The sequence below is a fragment of the Lissotriton vulgaris genome, chromosome 1_1 (genome assembly GCF_964263255.1).
Source record: "Lissotriton vulgaris chromosome 1_1, aLisVul1.2, whole genome shotgun sequence".
Classification (NCBI taxonomy): Eukaryota; Metazoa; Chordata; class Amphibia; order Caudata; family Salamandridae; genus Lissotriton; species Lissotriton vulgaris.
In genome coordinates, this window is record NC_141685.1 from 1,401,285,005 (window position 1) to 1,401,310,704 (window position 25,700).

At 44.3% G+C, this 25,700-nt stretch overlaps 1 protein-coding gene across 3 annotated transcripts in view; it reads left to right on the top strand.

The window, feature by feature from the left end:
* Window positions 1–25,700, top strand: part of PUS7 (pseudouridine synthase 7) — a 330,471-nt gene that overhangs the window by 86,182 nt on the left and 218,589 nt on the right. For all 3 annotated transcript variants that reach the window (XM_086967051.1, XM_086967056.1, XM_086967062.1), the window contains 2 exons: window positions 8,774–8,918; window positions 24,019–24,130. In XM_086967051.1, coding sequence (XP_086823177.1) covers window positions 8,774–8,918; window positions 24,019–24,130 — 257 coding nt within the window. The remainder of the gene's footprint in view (window positions 1–8,773; window positions 8,919–24,018; window positions 24,131–25,700) is intronic.

Consider the following 25,700-nt stretch of genomic DNA (forward strand, 5'->3'; position numbering starts at 1 on the left):
GTGTCTAGGAGTATGGTCGCTAGCATCTTCAGCGTAGTCGCCTGCAATTTGGGAGGTGCATATACTGAAACAAGAGTGTAGGTGCGTCTGCGCCAAGTCCCCTGTACCCCTATACATGTCCTAGTGGGTCCCCCCATGTACGTGTGATAGGGAATGGGAAGGTGTTCTTAACAATAATCGCTACTCCCCTGCCCTAGTACTTTGTATCTACCCCTAGCTATGAATGCACAGGCCGTGCCCTTAAGGTGTGTGTCTTGCAGGAAAATGATGTCTGGGCCTACTCTCTTGAGATAGTTGCTCACCAGTCCCCGCTTTATCTTGCTACCCAGCCCGTTCACATTCCATGTCAGGACTTGCAGTTTCTCAGTGGCCATAGATCATGGCAACAATTTTCTTGCCATCCGGGCAGTTGGGTTAGACGAGGCGGGCGATCGCCCGCAGTAGAAAGCCACAGAATGCACCAACCCCCATGACTGTGTTCACTCAACTGTGTACCCCCCCTTCCCCCCTCTCAAACAACCAAACTGTATGAACAACCCCTTCCCCCACCTCCCCCACCCCACCTGTACCTCCCGGCCATCCCGCCCGTACAACCATCGACAGCTCGGACTACCAGGCGGCAAGGTCTGTCGCCCACCCCTCAAACAACCCCAGCTAAGAAATGTCTAGCTGTCCAAATGCAAGTTCGAACGTGGTGTATGCCCACCCCAAGAACAGAAAAAAAAGAAATGCTACTTGCGTGTCCCTAAGCAAAGAACTGCCATTTTGGATCTCAGTCCCGAATTTTCTCAATAATGGGAGTCCTGCGTTTCTGGTTCAGTAGCCTCCGTGTTGCCAGTCTCCCCTTGTTCCAATTCTCGGATGGCAACGGCCAACGGGTGTAGGGATTGTTCCGTCTGTTCCTCAACGTCTGAGACATTCGTGTCATCTTCAAGTTCCGTCGCATTACCAGACGTCTGAAACAGTTACCTGAATCTGGACCCCCGAGCAGGGTCGCCGTTGTTGGCGGCGTCATCTCCGCCTCGGTCTTCTCCGCTCGCTAATTGTTGGGGCGGGTAACTCTTTCAATTTCTGGGACATACCTGGGTAGTAGAAGTGGGTGACTAACCTCCTCCAGGTCTTTGTCTGCCCAAGGTACCCAGTTGGGGGTATGTCATGTGCCAATGAGAGTAAGAACTATGTGTCTAACTAAGGCACTACCACTCTCCTACTGGTACCAGACTTGGGGTATCTGGCCTTTATGTACAGGAGTCCCTTCCAGTAGGTTCTGTGGGTTTCTGACTTATATCTTTTCCTGACTTCTTGGAGGGTTGGGCCATTATTCCAGGCTCCAGCTCCTCTTTTTCATCCTGGGCTTTGCACTGTGCTCGAGCTTTCAAACACCCATTCAGGTACTCACAGCACTGCTGCATGGAATCTTAGCTCTACCTCAGCCCATGATGAGGTCTCCAGATCATTTCCTAGCAGACACTGGACTGAAATTGCAGATGACACAACCACCTTTTTCAGGCCAATAACCTCTCACCAATCTAAGGTCACCGTTGCCATGGGATGGACCTTGGAATGGTTGTTGGCACGGATGACTGAATAAGTTTGTCCAGTCAAGTATTGGCTGGGGATATCCACTTTCAGTCACCATGATGACACTTGCACCTGTATCCCTCAGAATGTCTGCTTCAATCTCTCTTGATATGTGGCTTTTATCTGTATATCTCCAGGTTACTGGGCCAGACATCCAGGGTAGCTATAGCCACCCCACCCTATGAGACTAAAGGAGCTTCAGTGTGCGCTCTCACCCGGTTAGGGCACACCAAGGTTCCCATCTGGAGACTCACCACCCTAGTAGAAACTGGAGGTGCACTAGTGGAAACCTTTTTGGGACAGGACGAGTCACCAGTTCTGTCTCTAAGGGTCTTACAGTTAAAACACCAAGCCTTTTTAGGATCCCAGTTCTTACCCGATACCCACCCTTTGATTGTGAAATGTGTCTGGGCTCACCCTCCTCAACATGTTTTTGGAGCCTTTGGAAGGCTCTTTACCTTTTTCTTTAAACTATCCCACATCTTTCCTGTTTGAGGAGGGGTGGGTGTAAATTAGCAACCCCTTTCTAGTGGTCACACCCACCATGGGTCTTTCTCAACACCCTAGGTTTGACCCAGTGGTAAGCCTTCTTCCCCAGCTCTCGGAAGAAACCAACACTAGATCCACTAATATTGATGCAGTTTTTCTGATGTACAATTACTTAACAGGTGCTCTTTCATCAACAGATTAAAGAGCCCTTCATAGTCTTCCACTTAATTGCCCTTCAACCAGTCACCTAGTGATTTGACTGAGAAGTCAGCAAAATCAACTCGGGACTGACTCGAGGCTTTGTGAGTCTCCATGAACTTAAACTTGCACTCTTCAGTGGTGAGTCCAAAGCCCTCAATCAGAGTATCCTTCTTGACTTCATAGGACACAGCATCTTCCTCATTAAGTGTCGGGAGTCTATCCCTGCACTTGCCTGAAAAAAGCTCCCAGAGTAGAGAGCCCCAATACTTTTGGTTGAGCTTTCTACTTTTAAAAGCACTCTCAAAGGCTGTAAACCATTTTGTGATATCATTACCCTCCGCATATTTGGGGGTTTTTGAGATCCAATATTTCGTCTTAAACTCTGTTAATCTTCCTGCTGTCACCATTCAGGGGTGCTAGATTCACCTCAGCCCTTTCTTGCTCTATGGCCTGTTTTTAGGCCTTCAGGGGTGCTCTTCTAGCTAGTCTCTCCAGCTCCTGGTCTGGATCCTTTACTTTTTCTGTGGAACTGGAGTGGCCTGGCCTACCTCTGGGTACAATTTTAGGGAAGAATTTCTTATTGTTTTCCTCTTCCTCTGGGGTATTGGAAGGTGGGCTATCACCATGAAAACGGTTGTCAATTTCATCTTCACTGCCATGGTCATCTTCAATATGGTCGGTGTGTTCTTCTCTTGCCTGTGCTCAATCAAACTCAGTAAGCAACTCCTGGAGTTGTGGTTTGGTTGGTTTAGACCCAGTTGCAATTTTGTAAGTCTTGCAGAGGTCCTTTGAATTCTTCACACTAAGTTGCAGGTAAGGGGTCAAGTTGAGCTCCTCAACTCTCTCCTCTGAGGTTGACCTGTTTTAATGTAGTTGGACTTTTTTTTAGAAAATCTACAATAATTTTAAAACAGACTTTTAAGGCCTAACTACTAGTACACTTTTTAAATCTAATATAGGTTGGATTGGGGGAGGCCCTAACAGTTCAGATAAAGAATTTTAGCGAAAAATTTAAAATTCAATTTTTTATTAAAATGAATTGTGGATTCCTTAGTGGACTGACTTATTGACAGAGGGCTACAGCGAATGCAAAGTCTTGTATCCCACCACTGCACCACGAATGTAGGAAGCTGGCTCTATATAGTGTACCAAAATGAAGTGCACTGTGCAGAGTCTAGGTATCCCTTACTAGTGGACAGGGGCTTGCTCTAGCAATCCCAAGGTGCTGTCTTTGTGGTAGTGTGGTCATGCAGCCTTAGGCTTATCAGAGGGGAGTGTTGCACACACAAAGGAAATCCAAGACCAATTTAGAAAAAACATATTTTTAGCTTTATTTAGACACCATGGTCTACGAGATTTGGTATGCACTTTTCAAGTTAGCGATTTTCAAAACACTTAGAAAATACAGCTGTCAGATTCAAGGCATTAGCTTTGAACGGTGTAGTGTTATTCAATGGGAGAAACATACACAGCATAGGGTCACTTGCAGTCGACTTACAGGGAATTTCTTCTGGACTTAAGGTAAATAGGGGCCAAGGTCCTTAGAACCACCTGCAGTTTTAGGTTACTTGCCCTGGTGTGTCCGGATGCAGAGGTGCTGGTCGCAAGGCTAGCCTCGAATGCTACCACTGAAGTCTATAGAGAAACCTGTAGCACTAAAATGCTGCAAGTGGGAGCTTGGGGACTAGTCTGTCTGAACCCAAAGTGGGCTCAGTTCTTGAGGGTCTCTGGAGCAAGGGTGCACTGAGAAGAAGGCTTGAATTCAGGCTGTCTGTCTTGGGTGCAGAGGTGTTTTGTCCGGTGGGTCGCTTGCTTTGGAGGCTGTCATTTTTGGCGTCAAATTGGAGATTGGGACAAAACAGAACAGCAGTTCCATCCTTAGTGCTGGCCTCGGTAAAACTGAGTTCCCTCTTTGGTAGGTCGGTCTTGCTGGTGTTTGCGTCACCCTTAACTAAACAAGGCATGGTTGCTGCAAGGGATCTGGCACCCCTAGTAGTGATGCAGGGCGGCTTCTCGGGGTTCTGGCGTCTCCAGATTTGGTGGGAAGACAGATCTTACCTGCTGGGGCTTGGTGACCTCCTCCCAGGTGCATGCTGCTTTGGTGGACCCGGTGGATCAGCAGTTCAGTGAACCGGACATTCTGGTCAGTGTCTAGAGGGAAGTGGCTCTTCCACTTCAAAGAAGATGTTGATGGTTGACGAAGTGCTGGCACCCCTCCGAGGCTTTTGGAGGATACATAGCTGCAGGACTAATCGGGTCTTTGCAATTGTCAAGACCGAAGCAGGCAGCCAGGCTTTGGCGCCAAGTCCACAGCTAGTCTTCAGTTCTTGCAGTCTTCACCTCTTCCTTGTCCTTCTTCTTTGGTCAGGTGAATCTGAGTTCCTGGTGTCAGGAGCCCACCTAAATACTGATTTAGGGGTGTTAAGGGGAGTGGAGAGTAGTAGCCAATGGGCTGCTTACCGTTGGGGTCACTACTCCCCCTATATGACACCTTCCTGTGGGGAGTGGGCATAATCCTTTCCCAGAGTTCCTAATTTCACCAAAATCAAAATAGTGGAACCCTTCTTTTGTGGAACACATCAGGTAGCCCACCTTAGGGGTGTGACTAGTCTGGTGGTGCAACGCCCTACTGCATAGCTAATTTCCCACCTGTCCTGGTGCCAAATGGACCTCAGGGCAGCAGGAGGTGGCATCTCGCAGGTCTGAGGGAAGGCAGGGTCGCCTATCAAAGGGGCAGGGAGTTTGACGTCCCTGGCCTTGATATGCTAAATCACTAGCCATCCTTCTGGAGGAGGTGTGAACACCTTCCTCTGAAGCAGTCATTGTGTCTGGCTTTAGAGAGCGTGGGCTTTCAAATACAGGGGCTCAGAAACTTGCCTGTGGTGGTAGGCTGGGCAGGAGCAGTCAACCAGCACACTAGAGGACTAGTAGGTTTCAGGAGGCACCTCTAAGGTACCCTCTGGTTGCATGTCATAATAAAACCAGTATTGGAATCAGTGTGGATTTATTAAGACAAGGTGTCTGATACCAAACAACATAGGTTTCAGTGAAGCCATCACGTATCTGGGGAACGTGTAATGACCAGTGCTCAGTACATATACTCAAAATGGGATCCCTGTTCACTTGTACCATTTAGTAATTTAACTAAATAGCATATGGCCGTATCTGCTTATGCAGACATGCCCTCACATGTAATATAATGCACCCTGACTTAGGGCTACAAGGACTACTGTAGGGGTGACTTGCATATATTGCATGCTGTGACTTTGGCATGGCATACAGTGAGCTTGCCATGTTTTTTTTTCACTCATGGTTTGCACCATGACACACAGTCTCAGATAGCAGGTTGCTTTCAATTTATAGGAGGTCTCTAAGGGTGGCATAGTACATGCCCTAGGTACCACGGTACCACTTACTAGGGACTTACAGGGGTGCCAATGTGTGGACCAATTTGGTGACAATTGGAGTTTTTTACCTTATTTTAGGGAAAAGCACTGGTACTGGGCCTGGTTAGCAGAGACCCAGTGTACATCAGTCGAAAAACATCTGTAAGATTGGCAAATGACCATGACAAAAAGGGGCTCTTTCCTACAGTTATTTGGTCCAGTTGTGCAGGACTTTTGCTAACCTGCCCCCCGCTTCCCCCTAAATTGTAAGTTGAAGGGGTCAGATTTACTAGGATATAAACTGACAGTTGACATGCCCCTCTGCTCCTTGTGCGAACAGCATTTCGTGTGGTAAAGAAGCCCCCACTCAGAACATATCCTGCCAGTTTCCTGAGTGTGCAGGCGGCTGAGCCCCGCCTTCCTCTGCTGGCCCAGGGGAAAACCCTAGTGGCAAAAACTCTTTAGATGGAGGTTTGGGCCTTATCTAAGGAGCTAAGTAACAAATCTGCCAAGATCTTTTATTAATGGGTCTCCAAAGAGAACTCTAGGTACAACAGCTCCTGCCTCAGTAGCGGTTAAATCCCCCAGTTTGAGATCTGCTTTGCTCAACAGAGACCTTTGTCGTTCTGTTGAAATGGTGTAGTTTGTGTTTCCCAAGCAAATTATCAGCCGTCGGGCCCATCCTGGCGAAATGTCTGAAGAGATGAGAAAACCAGATTGTTTGGCCTTTTCTGTCATGTCAACATTTTTGGTAAGGGGACACACCATATCTAAGAGTTTGTCCTGGCAGGCGCGCCAAGATCGGTTAATCTCTTTCGTAGGTTGCCTAATGTATTTGGCTAGAAACATAGCCATCTTTACATCAATCTCTGGGGCTGGAGTGAGGGCACTCAGCTCTCAATCACTTCCGTAACTTCTTGTACAAAGGTTTATGAAGACAGCCAAGCATGCTAGCGGCCACTTTATTGTCTGAGACCCATTAAGTCTAATGGGGATTATAGATAATTTCTGGTGTCATCATGTCAGATGAGGTGGCATCACTGTGGGAATCATCAGGTGGGACTTTGAGGGGTGGGTGTGGTTTAGGGTGCCACGGTCACAGGAGTCTGGTTCGTAGCCTGTAGAAATGGGGGGGAGCCTCCAGGAAGGGTAGGGTGGTATCCCCTGATGTCCATGCCCTCTGATCTGACTGAGGGTGCTCTCTGTCTAAGAAAGCCTTTTCTAGATGATTGAAAGCATCTTCTATAGGTTTGGGATCCCTACGTTGCTTGGGCCTCTCTTTAGAAAGGTTAGAGGGCTGCCTAGTAGGTTGTTCAGGTCTCGAGGGACCTAGTTGGTCCTCCCTCACCCCTAGGGGAAGGGATGCTGTGCAGCTGAAGCCAGCTGCATGAGTGTTGTTTCCAGATGTGCCAAGGCAGAAATTACTGCCTTTTTGCCGGAGGCAGCTACTGCGTCTGTCGGGGTTGTCAGGCCATGGGATGAACTGTACTACTTCCTCCTCCTGATGATAGGAGTCTTCCCTTTGGTACATTGTGAGCCTTGATAGTGCTGTGGAAGGATGCCGGGCAGGCAAGGTAAATGTAAGGCGTATGCCTTGGTGCTCCCTTAGAGGGGAAATGGCGTACACCTTGCATGTAACTAGGCCAAGGATCAATGGGGTCTAATGGTGGGAACACCCACGTTAAATTCACTGGCCGATCCTGGGCACTCACTTGATGAGTATTGAATCTTACAAACACAACTCGGGGGGCATCCCATTCCAGGCTCTCCAGTCCTGCCAGTGAAGATTATTGCCACTTTTAAATCTTTTCTTTTGCCCCTGGGGAGTCAATGGCACCGCAGCACTGCCGAAGTGTCCCTGCTGCTTGGGTTGTATAACTGCTGATGGCTCGGGTGAAAGTATGCAACCCTGCCAGGTGCCATGCATCTTGTGTTAGAATAACGCATTTCTGGTAATTTTCCTGCATTACCGCATCGCCTGAGATTGTCATGCAAAAGAACTGCATCCTGAAGTGTGTAGTTCCAGTTTCCTCCGTCAACTGATCATGATCTGATCATGCCATTAATTTGATTGAATGCCAGCCAAAGATGCGTAGGCTGGCTAACTCAGGGAATCTGTTTAATGTATTGTTTCTCTGGCTGCCGCCTGGCAACAGGTATCCGACCTAGTCTGTGGGCTGTGCCATGCTACTTACTACTAAGTGTGGGTGAGATTATACTGATGGCGAGAAGGTGTCACTCATAGTCATTGAATGTCACTCATAGTCATTGAATGTCACTCATAATTACACTGAAATTATGAAAATATCCCACACAGGCAATCTGAAACCTTGGCAGCTACGAGTATGCGGAAAAACGCAGCTGGCAGGCATAACTCTGAATGGGGCAACCTGCCTGCGCCCTCAACAGTGGTTGGACTGCATCACACCGATGTGCCCGGTCACAAATCTGGGATGCACAGGTGTGAAATCACCCCAGCCTCTCCTGTACCTGTGAAATATAAAATAGTTAAGCTAATGCATGGGCCAACCAGTCAATGACAAAGACATTCCTAACACCAGCACATATCATGTAACTGAAGAATATTAAAGGATATTTTAGGAGCACTTATCTTTTTCTAGATAAGGGAAGAAAGGGGTGAAGGAAGGAGTCACGCTTGCTGTAGGGATTGCTAGCTAATGACTGAAAGACTGGTTTAATTCCCAAGGTTCACGCGAAAATCAGTCCATGGTTTGACTTTGATGGTGTAGTTGCTGGACCTAAATAAAGAAAATGCTATGCCTAATTCTCGCCTCCAATCCTTATCTAGAATTTAAATATGGTTAGTCCATGCTGTCAGGAATGCAGATAATCTTAAAAAAATCCAACAACATTAATCATTAACCGTGTCAGTTGATTTCAGCATTTTCTTTCATTACAGTTTGGTGCCTAATGAAAGTTTTAAGGATTTAACTTCTTACCTTTTAAGCGGACTTCATGACTTTCTCTGTGGATTAAATCCTGAAATCATGGTTCAAATGTACCTATTTACTGTCATGTCAAAACTCGCTAATTCATTAACCCCTTTAGGTCTTGCAATGCAATGACAAGATTTGCATTGTTATTTTTGTTGACAGGTGGTGGAGGATTCAAAAGAAAAAAGAACTGTTATCCACCAAGCAATCAAAAACTTGTTTCCTGGGTTAGAGACAAAGACAGAAGACAGAGATGGGAAAAAATTCATTGTTGCATACCATGCAGCAGGGAAAAATGCACTGGCAAGTAAGTTATTGCGAATGCGAAACTCAGCCTTTGTGCTGCTGAATCACTGTACCATTCAGAATGGCATGTTCATTACTAGTTAATGGCTGTGTTATGATGGGAATCAAATGCATGTCATCTGATAGATGCTTCATTCCATTGACTTATGTTTTTTCTATCCCAAAAGGTAGAAAATGCTGCCCACCATTGATGACCTGTTATTTTTGGTTTAACTGGACATTAAGTCGTTTTTTATTTGTTTTTTTTGTTACTTGAAGTTAATCGGGCATTGTCACTCCTTCACATTTGTTTATTTTTGTTTCCTCTTGATTGCGCACACCAAGACCATACTGCTCCTTCATAGTTCCCCATCTTTAAACTGCAACCTTTTTTTACCAAATCTGTTTCGAGTGGGATTTTTACTGCTATGTGGGCACAACAAGTTGGCTATGCATTATAGAAACCAGCCACTTGTTTGCTTCCTCTTACAAAAAACAGTTAAGAAGTGGTTAGTTTCCGCGAGCTTCCCTTTTAGTTCTTTGGTTCAGTAGGCCACTAAAAGCTGTCATCCTCGAACCCCAACCTTTCAGTTTTCATTCAAGTTGATAAAGGGAATTGAAGTAACCCTTCCATGATTCACATTTGAAAAGATAACTGTGTTGACCTAGTGTGAATTATTGGTCTTTGGAATATTGGTGTCTGGAAGTAGGGGAGGGCTCGGTGTTTCATTCTACCCACCCTTATTTAGTGTGGTGAATAGTGGTTAATAGGTTAGGCGATATGTACCACAAATGGAATTCTGTTCGCCTTTTGATTACTACTCTCTGTGCAGAGTTTTTTTTCTCGACTTATGAACCATTCCGAGTTGGGGACACATCTAGTATCCTTGACAATCTGAAAGAGCCACATCCTACGTTGTAGTTTGCTATCGTAAGTCTTGTTTGTGCTATGTTTCTCGTATTGCTTCAAAGGAGATCAAAGACAGTGCTATTCATTTCTTCAACATCATCTAGGATTTTCATTAGCCCTGCCTAAGGTCGACTAAAATACATGAAGAATTTTAATTTTAAAGTTAGTCATCCTCACAAACCATAAGATTTCATATATCAAACCTGTCTGTAAATCTTTCTGCTTCTCAGCTCATGACAAGCAGTTGTAAGGTTTAATTGCTCAGTGCAGATACATCAGAACCTCTAAGTACGTTATACATTTGATTTACCTCATATCTCCCTTTCTGTTTGCTTAGCTCAGTGAATGTAGTCATCTTTGGAAATAGTCACAATTAAATGTTTAATATGTTGTTAGTGTTCGGTTAGAAATTGCTGCGGCCTTGCCCCCTTCTTGACTATGAGCAAAGTGCACGTATCTGCAGGGTTCTAGGCTGACTGGAGTCAGGATCATAGAGTATTGTGGTGCCAGTTGTGTTACAAACTTGGGCTCTGCGTTGTAGCTATCGATAATAGGGCATATGTAGTAGCAACAAGGTCCAGGAGTGTGAGGGGCCCACTTCACCCCATTTAGTGGCTAATGTTCAGTATTAAACCAGGTGTTGGGGCCCAGTTTACTTGCTTGCCTTAGGCCTCACAGTGCCCTTGCTAGGCCAGTGGTTGAGTATTGAATGATTGGTTGTAATATATGGTGGACGTAGAAGAGTTTATTGTATTTGATCTGTGGTGAAAGTTACCAGTTGTTTGATGTGACTCTTTAACCCGGGTTAGCTCAGTATTTCAGTTTTTCCAGTGCATATTGCGTCTCTGGGTTGATTATAACTTGTTTTACCCACAGAGAGGGGAAGAATAGAGAGAGAAGGACATCCACGACTGGATTAGCAAGCACACAAGTTGAGATTTATTTTTCATTATTTGGAGAGAGTCAAGAGAAAGAAACAAAGCTTCTGTAGTGATGACACCAGAAGAGAAGTTGACAGAAGCTTGCCTAATAGTGTCTGTAGTGAAGAGTAGTCAGAGGTTAGAACCTTGCCTCTTTATGGAGTCCTATTACCTGCCATCTGCTCTTTAAGGTTCAGCAAAGGAAATAGATATCCACCGTGAAGAGAAGTGATAGTAGTTGGGTATGCTCAATATTAACAACTATCACACAAGTGTAGCAGCATGCACCTTTGGTATACCTATCTAACCTCATGGTTGTTGCCACAAACCCTTAAAGGTACTCTTTTGTCATGGCAATATCTCAGCTAGATTTTGCGCATGCTGTAGACGTTTATGGTCTACTGTTTTGGCACTTTTAAAATATGTCTTTTAAAAGAAATCATGGAAATTCATAACCTAGCTCTGACCTAAGCTTGTTTATTCAGGTTTTTTTTTACAGTTATTTACTGTTTGAGCTTTTGTTTGCAGGTGTGGATCTTTGTTGGAGATTTCATAATGTTAGTTTATTTAGAAAAAAGGCCCATTCATTTAACTCATTTATTTGCCTGAAAGTGGTAGTTGTTACATAATAACGTGATGCAATTCTGTGTCCCTTGCATAAATGTTTCCAAAGTGCCTCTTTCTCAGGGTACTTGCCACAGTATGCATGCGTTGACTGCCATTGCAATGATGTGCATGTCTTCATGCTTTCGGGTTCAGGAACTCAGAAGTTCGTTGCCACTTCTTCTATGTCCTGTGCCCTTCTTCTGCATGTATTCACCCATTGCAGGATCCTGGGTGAATGTACAAATGGTCTTGGTGTCTGAAATATATGCTACATATGACACAATTCAGTTCTTATCCATGTAAAGGCAACATTTAAGACCATTTCTCTGCAGAATAGGGGTACAAAGAGAGCACAGTCTACTCTTCCAAGTGCTCAGTGGTCCCGGCATTTGTTCTGGACATTGGCATGCAGAACATTGCTCACATGCAGCACCCATCCATCTTCATTTAGAAAATTATTATGTGGATAAAGGGCTGAGTGGCATGCCATCGAAAGCACCTCAGCAACTTGCTGTGAAGAATAATGCGTCATAGAAAGAAAGTACGGTGAGGGAAGTTTAAGGTGATGTCTTTTGCAACACCAGTCTTATTTTTAACTCACCCTTGGGTGCACTGAAACATGCACAACAATCAAAGCCAGAACTTCTCGCTTTTGAAAGAAGTTAAACATCCTTTTGGCTTTGCCTATGCTTCCTGTTGATGCTGAAGAGCATTGTCAAAAAGAAAACTGAAAAAAAATGTAAACCAAAATCTGTCCCCAGTGTGATGACACGTGTGTTCATACATCATGAGACCGTGGCCATTTTCTTTTTTAACATATCATTCCAAGATGGAAGCCCATCTTGGAGCACCAAATTAAACAAAAATCAATGATATGTTGCATGGAAGCGTACTTTGAAAAAGGAGCGCCCTGGTAGCAAATTGCAGCTGTCCTGTCCTCCTAAGATGTAAAAAAGAAGTAAAAAAAAAAAAAAACAGGACGGGTAGGGCTGGGAGAACAACGTTAGGGGGGGGGGAAGCAAATTAGCACCTTCAAGATCAGTTCTGAGAGGAGAGGTGTGGGCGAGCTACGGAGGGCATTGGGGGAAGATATAAAAACAGAGAGGGGTAGATGGAAGAAGCAACAGATGAGCTAAGCGTTGGAGAGGACAACACGAAGAACACCAGGGATGTGAGGATGAGAGCAGAAACACAAGCACAGGATGAGAGCTGCAGACACACATGCACTCCCATGGAGTGCTTGCAGCAAAAGAAGAAAGTAGTTCCTAAATGTACGCAGTAGAAGGTTAAAAAAAAAGTATGCTTCAGGGGAGGGGAAAACACAAAATGAAGAAAGAAAGTCACTGATAAACCAGCAAATGAGATTAATAACAAGGCAATCCAAGGATAAGAAGTGGCATGATCCAAAGCCCGGGGTAGTGATGGGTATTATGCATAATGACTTTCGACAACAGACCCAAAAAGTACTCAGTCAGCATTAATGTAACACGCTGCTGATTTTAAAAGCGTGATTGGAGAAAAACATTGCAGCCACCTTAGTGAATCATGCAAAGCTTTCAAACATACAGTCTAAGCAGTGACATCATTTTTATCAAGGTCGCTCTCATTGGCACGAGTGGCATTCTTTATTAGATCATATTCCTATGATAAAATGTCTTTTTGAATTCTGAGGCGTTAGAGTGGGGTTCGAATGCGATAGTGATCTGAGCCAAAGATGCTTTCCTGGAAGAGACTAGGCTTCAGCTGTAGTAGCATACAGAGTATTCGCACCTTTTTACGTATTAATGTCAATCGTCGTGCTATTCAACATGTTTTTTAAAGACCATTGAAAATGATATCTCCTATCTTTGGAAAGGCCGCTTTTGCAAAACAATTTTCTGGCACAGTCTTGTAAATTACATAATTTATGAAAACTTCCCACAGTTATGTATGGAGTCAGAGTTCAGTAGTGCTTTGTTATGTCCTGCTTGAATCTGTTAAGTAGTTGCAAAAAACCCTATTACTATTTTACCTTCACATCTAGCTCCTTATGCCGACCTGTCAAGTGTAAACAGGACATTTCATATACAGGTTTCGATTCAATTACCTCGGGGACTTGCAAAGATCTAGCTTGTCCTAATGACCGTTCAGTGTTTCGGATTTCCCTTTCCGCCATGAGATCCTTTTCCAATAACATTTTGTTTAATTTTTTTGGGACATTTTTTCTTCCTTGCAGATATTTTTTGTTTCACATGTGTCTTTTGTTCTTGCTCTACTATTTTCCATTCAGTTTCTTCTGAGTGGAACTTTGTGAATGGTCACTGTTAAATTACTTGCATCGAGAACGAGCTTCATTCTAAAGTGGTGGACATTGTTGTTCGGTGGGATATTTGTAATGCCAAGCATGGCAACAAGGTTAAATGTGGCTAGCAGCACCGGTTCAGCCTCACTACTGACGGGGCCAAGTCCAACCCTCATTCTAAGCCCTCTGATACCATCTCTGATTAACCACCAGTATTGATCTGTTCATACATGTAGTGCTTCCCAGCAGTAAAAGACCAATGCATGTGGAGTTAATTTTGCCGGTGATTCTGTTTTCTGCACTTGCAAATATCTCTGTTTATATCTGGCATCATGCCCCCTGTGACCACAGCAAGGCCCAACTCTCCTCCTCATTCATCATCCCTATCAAAGTTCTTCAGCACCTGGTCCCTTGGACGTTGTCCACATATTTTGCCCTGCCAATTCCAATTTTGGATTGCACAGATGCAGAATTCAGTCTCAAAATATTCTCCTTCCAGGATATGAATTGCTGGTTTCTATATTTTTAAAACCGTTTCAGTGGTTATTTTGGACTTTTAGATGGACTAAAATTGCCTCTTCCCTTCAGTACGCCCCTCTACATGAGATATGTTGTAATGTCCATTCTGCTTTTTGTTTTAAACTGTGTACATTTTTTCACTTGAGGTGCAGATGCTGCAGACTTTCAATTGTGTCCTCTTCCTGCAAGATAGAGAAGTCTAAAGAGTCAGAAATGGTGCTCCCCTTTGGGGATAGGAAAGGATTATGCCTCGTTTGCTGCCTATACCTGATCTGTTGACTTTTAAGATGCCGCAGGATTACTATAATGACTGTTCAAGTGATGTCTTCTCTTAATCTACTACAGGAAACAGAAATGTATGTAAGGATAGTCTAGATTCTTTAACTTTAGAAGGAGAATCTTCCTCCGTTTATAATCTACCATTTGATAGACAACTGTATCAAGGTTAAAAAATCCAAAATAGAGACTGAGGATAGTAATGTGCCTGCTCCCCTTTCAGCAGATTTTGTTTCTTTAAAATTTTAAGTAAGACATCATATCATATTTAAGACATTGCATCACCCTTGACCCTCTGGGCAGAGAAGCAGCTTTTTCCAGATACACATAATCTCTGTTGACTGAAAAGAGCATTGCCTGGCCATTTCCTTATAAAGAGGTCTCTGTAAAGTACGTCTCACTTTTAGCTACGATTTTCTCTAGCTAACTGTGTTATGCCAGGCAGGGAAGCAGCCACGTTTTTGAAATATCTTCTAAAACTGTCTTGGCTTTAACAAAGTGCTCAGGGCTAGGTCGTGGATTGACTGATCAGTAGAGATCGCATCTTCAGCTCAGGTAAAATCTCTTTCTTGCCGTAAAGTTTTGTGAAAGAACTAAGCGTTATTACCCTTTGGCTCCCAAACATCCATGTTCCTTTAGTCTTTCTATATTTTTATGCTATCTAAACCAAACCCACTTTGAAACTTTAGCTGGGCAGCCCCGCTGAAGGCATAACTCAAATCACTATACTAGGGCAGGATTGTGACCTGTTGACCTATATTGCTTGTAACCTTAGTGCTTGCATGGTGAGCTTGGTATTCATGCAAACAGCCTAGGTCCCACAGTGAGTTACACATGCCCTTCTGACACCTGTGTGAGACCACAGTTCATAAGTCCAAATCCTGGAAGGTGCCGGCATGTCATTCTGCTGTGGTCGATAAACTGAGTGCCATTAAGTTGCCTTATAGTAACAACGAGTATTTACAATTATTGTTATTGTTAATTGACATTTATACAGCGCTGAATCACCAACAGGTCTCTCAGCGCTAGGGAGGGAGAAGGTGGGCAGCTAGACGACACAGGGTCGACGTGTGAGTTTAAGCAGTGCTAAGTGATTCTCTGAACAGGATAGTTTTGAGCTGTTTCCTGAAACGAAGCAGGGAGGGTTCCTTACGGAGACGTTCAGGAAGCTCGTTCCAGAGCTGGGGGGCTAAGACAGAGAAGGCTCTGCCTCCTTTTGATGTAAGCTTATACCAGGGGCAGGATAGACGACAGGCCTTGGAAGACTGTAGTGTGCGGCTAGGCACATAGGCCTCCAGGCGTTCTTTAATATAAGTTGGGGCAAGGCCATAGATTGATTTATGGATGATGCACAGGCCCTTGACTTTCGCTCTCTGCCTAATGGGGAGCCAATGTAGTTTATGTAGCAAAGGGGTGGCATGGGATCTTCTAGGAAGCCTGACGATCAGTCTTGCTGCATCATTTAGAACCACCTGAAGTCTGTTAGCTAGTTTCTGAGGGAGGCCCATGTATAAGGCATTGCCGTAATCAAGCCTTGAAACGATGGTGGCCGAAACTATCATTTGTAGTGAGGTGGTGGTCAAAAGAAGGGCGAGTTTCCGCATCTGTCTGATCAGGCCGGTACATGTACGGACCACCTAGGTAACTTGATTGGCCAGTGAGAGCTCGGAGTCGATTTGTAAACCTAGGCTCTTCACGACCGGCATGGGGGTAGGCGTGGGACCAAGCTCCTGGGGCCAGAAGTGATCATTCCAGGGGGAGTTAATAGAAGGGATGGCCAAGACCTCTGTCTTGTCTGGATTGATTTTCAGTGAGTTTGCTGACATCCAACTCACTGTAAATCTGAGCACATTTTGGACATGGGCCTGGGCAAGGGGGGTGTTGTGTATGCTGAGGAGGAGTTGAGTGTCTTCAGCGTAGTTGAATATTTTACAGCCCATTTTGGCTAGAGCTACTATCAGTGGTTGCAGATAAATATTAAAGTAGTGGAGACAGAGCGGAGCCTTGAGGGACGCCGCAACTAAGCAACCCTTTCTCTGATGTCTGCTCACCCTGCTGAATTCTTTGGGACCGGCCAGATAGAAAGGATTTGAGCCATTGGTGCGCTTGACCATTGATGCCCAAGGTTGAGAGTCTGGTCAGTAGTATCTCATGACTGACAGTATCAAACGCCGCTGATAAGTCCAATAGGATCAGGGCACTGGGCTTTTTACTGTCAGCCATGGTTCTAAGCTCGTCAAGTACCGTCAACATGACCAGTTCAGTGCTGTGGTGTGCTCTGAAGCCTGCTTGGCGAGCGTGGAGGAGTTGGTTGTCCTCCAGGAAAGAAGAGAGCGATTTGAGGACATGTTGTTTCAGGACTTTTGCGAGGAAGGGTAGCTGGCATATGGGCCTATAGTTTTTAAGATTGGCCGCGTCTGCCCCATATTTCTTTAAAAGGGGTATGACTCTAGCTTCTTTCAGGTTGGATGGCATATACCCGGTCTCCAGAGAGTGGTTGAGCATGGAGATGATATGGCTTTCCAAGGCAGGGAGTGCCATTGTGAAAAATTTGGGGGGGGGCAGGGGTCTGAGGGGGATCTTGTTTTAATTCGAGTCATGATTTAACGGAGGGAAACAGGGTCCAGTGTGGGGAGGCTAGTGAGCATAAGATCTGAGGGGGGTTCCTGAGGCAGGTGAGAGGGGCTATAGTTAATCGAGATATTATCAATGTCAGAGAGGATATCTCACTTTCTGCGGAAAGAAAGCTTCGAATGTGTTGCAGTCAATGCTGCCATCCTCTGGTTTCTGCTCTGCCTTTTGGCTGAGTTCCTTCAATATTCTGAAGGTCTCCTTCTGTCTGTTGGCCGCTGTAGTGATTCTACTCTCATAGTATTCTGCTTTGGTGGCAGTGATTTGTTTTTTGTATAGATTGAGCTGGGTCTTATAGATTTCTCGCTCTGCTGGGTCGTTCGTTTTACGCCATCGCCTCTCTGTGTGGCGGAGCTTTGTCTTTGCTTCCCTTAATGATTTATTAAACCAGGGTGCGCCGTTTCCCTTATCTTTGATCCTTTCCCTTTTTTCGGGTGCAACAAGGTATATCGCTGCTCTAAAGACTGTTTGTGAGGGTTTTGCATTCCTGATCTAGGTACTAACACAATTTAAGTATGGTATTCGCTGCTATATAAAACATTGGCAAGTTTGTATTATCCTTTGCAGTTAGAATTTCCTCTTCAGCTTTCTCAGTGTTTTATTTACCACAAGCGTCCAGTAGGACATTTGCAGGCTCTTGTAAGTAAAGACAATGGTGTTGATCACTAAGAAGTCCCTATTCCAAGAGTTGATATGTTTCATTTTCCTTCTCTTTAAGCTAAACTATATCTTGTGATCACACAAGTTTTGGATTAGGTTAGTCATGCTTTAATCATGATGTCTCTTCAGGGAGAGTGAGAGATGTGTGTGGCTAGATTGCACGTGTCTTAATTTGATACTATTTATACAGAACATTTTACAGAGAATCTTCCATTGTCGTCCATCAGTTGCCTGACATATCTATAGAATCTTCTGACTTTCCAGTAAAGTACAGAACTGAGGGTTTTATCCACATGTGAAAAACTCTAATTCCTGTTCATATGTTAAGTGGACAGGGCATGAGGTATATGGTGGTAAGGAAAGTCTGAGCACTTTTTAAAATTAAATGGTTCACAAATTGAAATGATTTACTTGAAAACATTGGTCATTATCTTCAAGCACAGGCAAAACAGCATATACCAGCCTCCAGCTTGTTCGTCTTTTAAGTCATTCAAATAAGTTCCCATGTGCAGCTGTGGCAAGTGTTAAATGTGGGTCAAATGTGATAGAAATAGTAGGTGGGCTCTCCTACCCAGACTCGGAACAGAAAATCATCCCAGTTTTTTGCCAAGGAATGAACTTCATTGTATTTCATTATATCCAGATACCCATAGTGGTATAAATTGCTCTGGACATATGCACAGGTATTTGTTTACATTAATTAATTGAATTTGGAGCATAAGGTGGCAGTGCTTCACGGTCTGTTGTGGGTTTCTCAATGAGGCATTATGTTCTTTCTCATGAAAGGACCTAATGAACAGTGAAAGATTACTGGCTCTCCCTCGGACTCTATGAGGCCGTCCCAATTTATTGAGTCACTTTTGCTCCTTAGGCAGCCGCTGTCAAATACTGAACCTATCCTTTTCCATGGCAACCGTTCCAGGTGCCTGGAAACAGGCCTGGGTGTCTCCTATTATTAAGAAGCCTCAAATCCCGAGAATTTTCGACCAATTTCCCTTTTTCCTTGGGTGGCCAAGATTGCAGCGGCCCATGCCAATAACACCTTATCCCAATTTCTGAGCTCCCATAATATTCTGGACCCGTCTCAGAACGGTTTCCGGTTGGGCCAAAGCATGGAATCAGCCCTGCTAGCCACCACTGAACATCTCCGGACGATTCTGGATTCCGGTCAAAGTGCAGCGCCGATTTTGTTAGACCTCAGCGCAGCCTTTGACACGGTGTCCCATGGCATCCTTCTACATCGTTTAGAGGCTGCAGGGGTTACTGGCACTGCCTTAGAGTAGTTCAGGACATTCCTGACTGAGAGATCTTTCCGTGTGTCGGCCCCTCTGTTCCTCTCTCATTTCCATTCCATCGGTCAGGGGGTCCCACAGGGCTCAGCATTGAGCCCGTCGTTGTTTAATCTCTATGTACAACCTTTGGCGGATGTCGCAAAAAAATGGGACCTTACAATGGTGTCCTATGCTGATGACACCCAGCTTGTTATCAACTTAGCTGAGGCACCATCTATACCGGCCACTAAATTCAGAGACTAGATGACAGTAGTGGCTCAATGGATGGCAAGAAATTGTTTACAACTAAACGCGAGTAAAACTGAGGTTTTACTGGTGGGAAAGAATGCCGCCCTTTGGAATGAGCATTGGCGGCCAGCGCCTCTAGGTGCTATGCCAATGCCAAAAACAGTGGTAAAGAATCTGGGGGTCTAGATGGATTCCACGCTCAGTTTCCAGACCCATACAAAGAGAGTCGCTGCCATCTGCATAGGTTTGTTAAGGGGGCTTAACACTTACTTGAAATTTTTTGACCCAGTGGTACGACAACTTATTGTGCAGTCTACCATACTCTCTCGCCTAGACTACACTAGTTCTCAGCTTTTGGGGGCTAATAATGCAGAGATACAGCGACTCCGAGTACAAAACTCTGCAGCCAGAAACATGGTAGGTCTCCCCAGTTGTTGCCCGGTTGGAGCCATTATCCAAAGGCTGCACTGGCTTCCGATTGATAAGCGGATCCAGTTTAAAGCTCTTTGCCTATCTTTTAAGATTCTAACATTGGGCAGCCCGTCGTTTCTGGGCAATTTACTGACCCCATATGTGCCCCACCGACAGCTGCGCTCGCTGGGACAGCACATGGTGTCTGTCCAGCGGTTCAAATTCTGCCGGATAGGAGGGCGCTCATTCCGGTATCTGGCGGCCAAGCTGTGAAACTCTCTGCCGGTACATATCCGTGGTATGGAGGACCTGCTGGCTTTTCGAAAAGCCATTAAAACCTTTCTTTACCCTTCAATATAGTTCATGGGGCCTAGTTACATCCGCAACGACCTTTTAGGGATGTGTGTGTTTTTTAGATTTGGCATCGCCGGGACGCCCCTTTGCTGGGGCAGCTGCGCGCTTTAGAAAACCTACTAACATAACATAACTGTAAAATAGAACCCAAGAAACAGCAGGAACAATACTTCAGTAGCTGGTGAGAACTGTGTTCAAGTAAAAGGACACCACGGTTGACATTTTGTGTTACATAAGTAATGTACTTTGAACTAGTTTTTAAAAAAAGGGCTGTGGGATTACAGTCTGGCAAAAAGATATGCTGAGACCTTTGACTCTACCCTTACAGAAGTTCATGGCCCTTTAAGGAAGCTGGTGACCTTCAGTTTTCCCCAAACCCCCATGAAACTGTTTTCATCCTTCAATGCATTCTAACAGGTCATAAATCCCAGTTCCTAACACCTATGGCAGGTTTCAGTTCTGCATTGCTATTGAAACAAGCATTTGCAATGCATTAGGACTCGCATTATTAAAGTTTGAGGTATTGGCATTGCAAATAATGCAACACCAAAAGCTCAAACTTTAATAATGCGAGGACTATTGCATTGCAAATGCTTGTTCTTCATCTGCCCATGGGAGCTTGCTGTAGCCTATGCAGCTAGGGCGAAACCCCCCCCCCGCACCAGGTTCAATGTCAGGATGTCCTGACATTGAACCTGGTGCCCATGCCTCTTGTTTGTGCACAGAGAATTGCCATCACAATGTCTCAGTTAGCAAGACTGCTGCAGATCTCTGAAGGCCAAAGCCCAAACAAGTTAGCATCATGTCACAAAGACAGGAAAACAAACAGGAAATTTGGAAAATGGAAGAGTAGAATTTACCCAAGGAATGAGGGTGGCGCGTTTGAAAAGATTTTTTAGACAGTACAAACCAGAAAGTTATTCTTACTGCATGAAGCTAATTTCTCACAAGTAAGGAGTGGGGCGAAGAAAAGAGAAATGGGCATAATTTTATCCTGTCTTTTCATTTCTTTTGTTTTGTCAGTCAAATCGAAGCTATAATTTCCTACCAGGCATGACAAGAAGCAAAAACAAGTACCTGTTTGAGCAGTTTTGTTTTTGAAGAAACCAATAAAATAGTTTTTTTTTAAAAGGAGTTTTTAAAATGACTCACATCAACGGGCTTCCTATTCTGGCCTAGTGAAAGGCCATAGAGTACTTAAGGAAGGAAAGAAGGCTTCTTATATTCAACTGGGTAACTTCTACACCCTCGTGTTAGTGACATACTTTTTTCTTAAGGGACGCTGATCCTTTGAGTTGTCATACGTCCCAGGTGTTAAATGACTGCACGCATTCAAAGACCACTACCGTTCTATTTGGCTTTTTTAGTTGTTGCAGTTTTGTATAACGTGAACTCGACCCGAAGGTTTTGGAGCTCTGTACACGAGCGCAAGTTACATTACACATTTCATTTTTACACAATACATGTGTTTAGTTTTGGTAGGCACGGGGAGATTAAGTGATAACCTGCCCAGGATCACAAGTTGTTTAGTCGACGACGAGACTCGAACCTGGTTCCCCAGTCGGCAGCTGTGGTCCTTAGGCCACATCCTCTCATTAATTAAGTAACATGTCCTTCTTGTTTCAGTGATTCTTTGGAAGGCCCCTCTCACGGAAACGATTGGTGACCTTTACCACACATATTTTAAAGCAAAACTGAAACAGGAAACTCTGCGGGTTAGGCTTTGAACAACTGAAAGATTCTGTAATCTGTGCAAAATGAAGTGACTCTAAGAGGAGAATGAGCCACAACCTGCTCCGTTGAAAGAAAATTCACTTATGTGTTTCCACTTAGACTCGCCTTTCTGTTATAGAAAAGAGCTGTGTGATTTATGAAATGAAACACTGCCGTTATGGACACGGGCATATTTTTCATGTGAATGGCTTGTCATGGTGTTGATGCGTCATTGAATAACAAGCAGCACTGAAAGTGATCGCGAAAGCGATCGCTATTGTAAAAAAAAGACACACCCGCGCCACTGCGAGCCATATGTTTTAAATTATCTCGCCCGTGTCTGGGTACGATAATTGAAAATATATGGGCTTTGGTGCGCGTAACAGACACCAATAGGCCATGGCTGGAGCAATGCGCCCGTCATTGGCCTATTGCGTGCTCTGTTTAAAATAAACATGCAAACAATCCCAATAGCTGAACCCAAAAGGAAAAGCACACGCACGAGCGCGTGCGATTCCAGGATCCGTTTTCAAACCCCGGACAAAAGGGCTCTGACCTGTGCGGGCAGTGCCGCGCACTGCAACGCAGGGTGCGTGCCCTAAAAAGTAATATGTGCCTTCTGCTCAGAGACTTCCACCACTTGAGCTCACAATCCAGGTGCTCCGCCTCAGCAATAAAGAATGTGCAGCACTGTGATGCCTTCTATTGCTCAGTGTGCTTCAAATCAATGTATTTCCTTCAGTAAAGAAGGATATCAATTTTGACCATTTATGTATATTTTATATCAAAGTTTTTTCATTTCTCATACTCTTTGGATTTTATTGACGCCTTTTGTCTTTGGAACCTTTCTTGTATAAGGTGGGTTGTCTAGTGGCAAACTAGATGCCTTCAAAGGTGATTAGATTTGCAGTGCACCATCTTTCATGACGATGGTCTTGTAAGAAACTATGGTCAGGCTGATGTCCAGTTCTGCTCGCTGCTGTTGTAGTAGAATGGGGTCTGGTTTCAGTCATACCTCGCTTCATACAATTCCCAGCAAATGTTTTACTGTCCGTTACTTTGCCCTTCTAGGTGCTGTGCTCCAAGGTTATCCCATTTTGTGGCAGCATGAATGAGTTCAGCATGGGTCTTTTAGTTAAAAAAAATAATTTTCATTTTCTTTACTTAAACCTCTAAAAGTGAACTGTTCTCCTCAGTTCATTTAGTGACTTGGCATTGAATTGATCCTGCTAGTCATGTCCTGCTGTAAGTGACAATTCTCTGTATCCTGCTGATGTAGTACTTTCTCTTTCTGTTAATCATTGTTAAGAAATATTCGGGAAACTGTGAGATCTGCACCTCCATACATAATCTACTGCCACAGTTTTTCTCAGTGAACGCTTGGTCACTACATTGATTTACTTCCACTAATGTTTTGCTGCCAAGTGCTGTTCACCAGAGTATGCCCTGCTTGCTGCTGCCCACCATGTTATTTCTTTGCAGGATTTAAGGCTACGGTTTAGACATTGCAAGCGCCAATATAAGCATCCATTTGCATGCTCACCTCTAAAACACTATGATGTATTTAAATATTAAACCATGCTCTTTTATGCTCCCTTTGCTGTGCATTTGGACAGATGTCAGAGCAGTATCAGGTAAGATACGCTGGCATTTCATGGAGAAGCAATGAAATGCCAAACTCTGGGAACCATTAAATCATAGTTCTAGAACTACATTTTTATGCATCACTCATGATTAAATTGCTTAAACCATTCATTTGGCCCACAAATACTATTAAGCTTCTCAGACATTGAACTAGTTTCAATGATTTTATTTATATACTGTTTTATAAAATTTGATATTTAAGATATTCCGTCCTAGTTAGAACAACCCCTATACAATGAATATGTTTAACATTTATTTTTCTTGTTAAGTTTGTTTGTTCTATGTGCCCTTAAAAGCAGGCACCCAGAAACTCAATTTTGTAGGCCTGTGCTATGTTGGCACTTTTTGAAGTTTCTGCTTAACCAGAGCATGCTGAAATGGTGTGTGATCCCAGCAAGGGCCATGCCATTGGTTAGTTCACATGTGTGCAGTGAAGACCTAGTTTCATTTGTGTTTAGTAGGAATACTACAATGGAGCATATTCCCAGACTTTCCACAAGTATACCATTTTAGATGTTTTTAATGTGTTTTACTTGTCTCTCTAGTTTTTCATCTTGGTGTTAATATTAATTGTTTTAGTCTAGACTACACAGTGATAAATTAAACCTGGTGATTCCATTGTATTAGATTTAGTCGCAAACTGCTTAAGTTTTTGGCTCTTTTTGTTTTTTTTAAAGATCCACGAAAGCATTCCTGGCCTAAATCGAGAGGAAGCTATTGTCATTTTATACTCTACAAGGAAAATAAGGACACAATGGATGCCATCAATTTACTATCGAAATTCTTACGGTTAGTATTTGTGATATGTGAGGAAAAAAAGAAGCAACATATGCCATCAAGGTTCAAGGTTTTTATTAGAGATTTAGACATTGCAATGAGATCTTCTATAATATAAAACTACATTAAATTACAAATCTTTAAAAAAAGAGTTACAAATTGTAAACATTTTACAACACATTATTTAATTGACTGGGCAATTTATCATGTCCATGGGAAACATCATTTACAACGAAGGCATTTCTACGTGTAACGTTTACTACGGGGCACTTACCACGTAAACGTCTTTTCCACGCAAGTTACATTCCGGTCATCCTTCCTACGTTCTGCGTGTACATCAAAAAGTTTAGGTCTCGTAGCGATACAGAGCGTCAGCGCTGTACTCGCCGAGATCTTTTGTCACTGACTCTGCTTCCCAGGAGACCGCCTCGGCCACGCGCATTGCCTCTTCAAGGAGGCGATTTCCGCTGACCACGCGCTCAGCTGCTGTCTCCTGGGAAGCAGCAACACCACACACGCATGCGCAGAAACAGAGACAGACACACACACGAGCGCTCATGCACGCACGCACCCACACATACAGAGAACCCACCCCCGCCGTCGCACACACACACACACACAAGTGCACCGAGCGCTTGCCCACTTACCGCCACTCCGGACTTCAGCCGCCACCGCGGGGCTCTCCCCGCGCCACCAGCAGTGCTTCTCTCTGTGGGCGCGGCTTCTCTCCGTGGGCGCGTGCGCGGGCTTCCGAAGCCGGAAGTCCCGCCCCACGGAAAGTCGCAAACCATCGACTGGAATAACCCAGCACCAGGATTACTTCAATGTGCACTGCGGGCTGATCTGCAACCAGCAACAACACAGGAATATTCTGTTGTTTTGTCCTCCCCCTAAATGGAGATAAACAAACGCCATACCACAACTAATACAAACTAGAGAGGCCTATGCTTTCTCAATCATAATTCGATAATGCGAGTCACTGTGCTATATTCTACAATGACCTTTAATCATACGTACTTGATGACCAGGAGTGCGTGGGACCCAATCAAAGTGTGGTCTCATACAAGCCGCATCTTTGTATTACATGGATATAAACCCGCTGCATCGCACAGGAGTTGTGGTATACGTCATGTTTCCAAATGCACCATTACATTGAACATAGGTGAACATTACACGTGGCTAGAGTTTCTCGAGCTGGATGACCAATCGCTTTGAAGCCCACTCCATTCTAAACACACGTACCAAGGCACCAGCTAATACCCAGGGAGTCTATGCTTCTGGAAGTGTCGCCCCGCAACATGCGCAATGTGGAGTTGTCCAATTCGCACACAAAGTTGCTTTGTGCACACCGTAGCGTACATATCTGCGACCATTTAAATGTGAAATGGAATAATCAAGGCCACTGGAATTATTATACTGCGCCCACTGCATTTCCCACATAATTATGGATTTGCCAGGGAATCCATCATCTACTGCATAACCTGCAGATTTTAACGAAAAAATGCATTTCTAACTTCGAGAGATCAAAAGTTACAAAATGTGCCAACACCTGTTCCTGCGCAGTAGAAGGCCCTTCACGTAA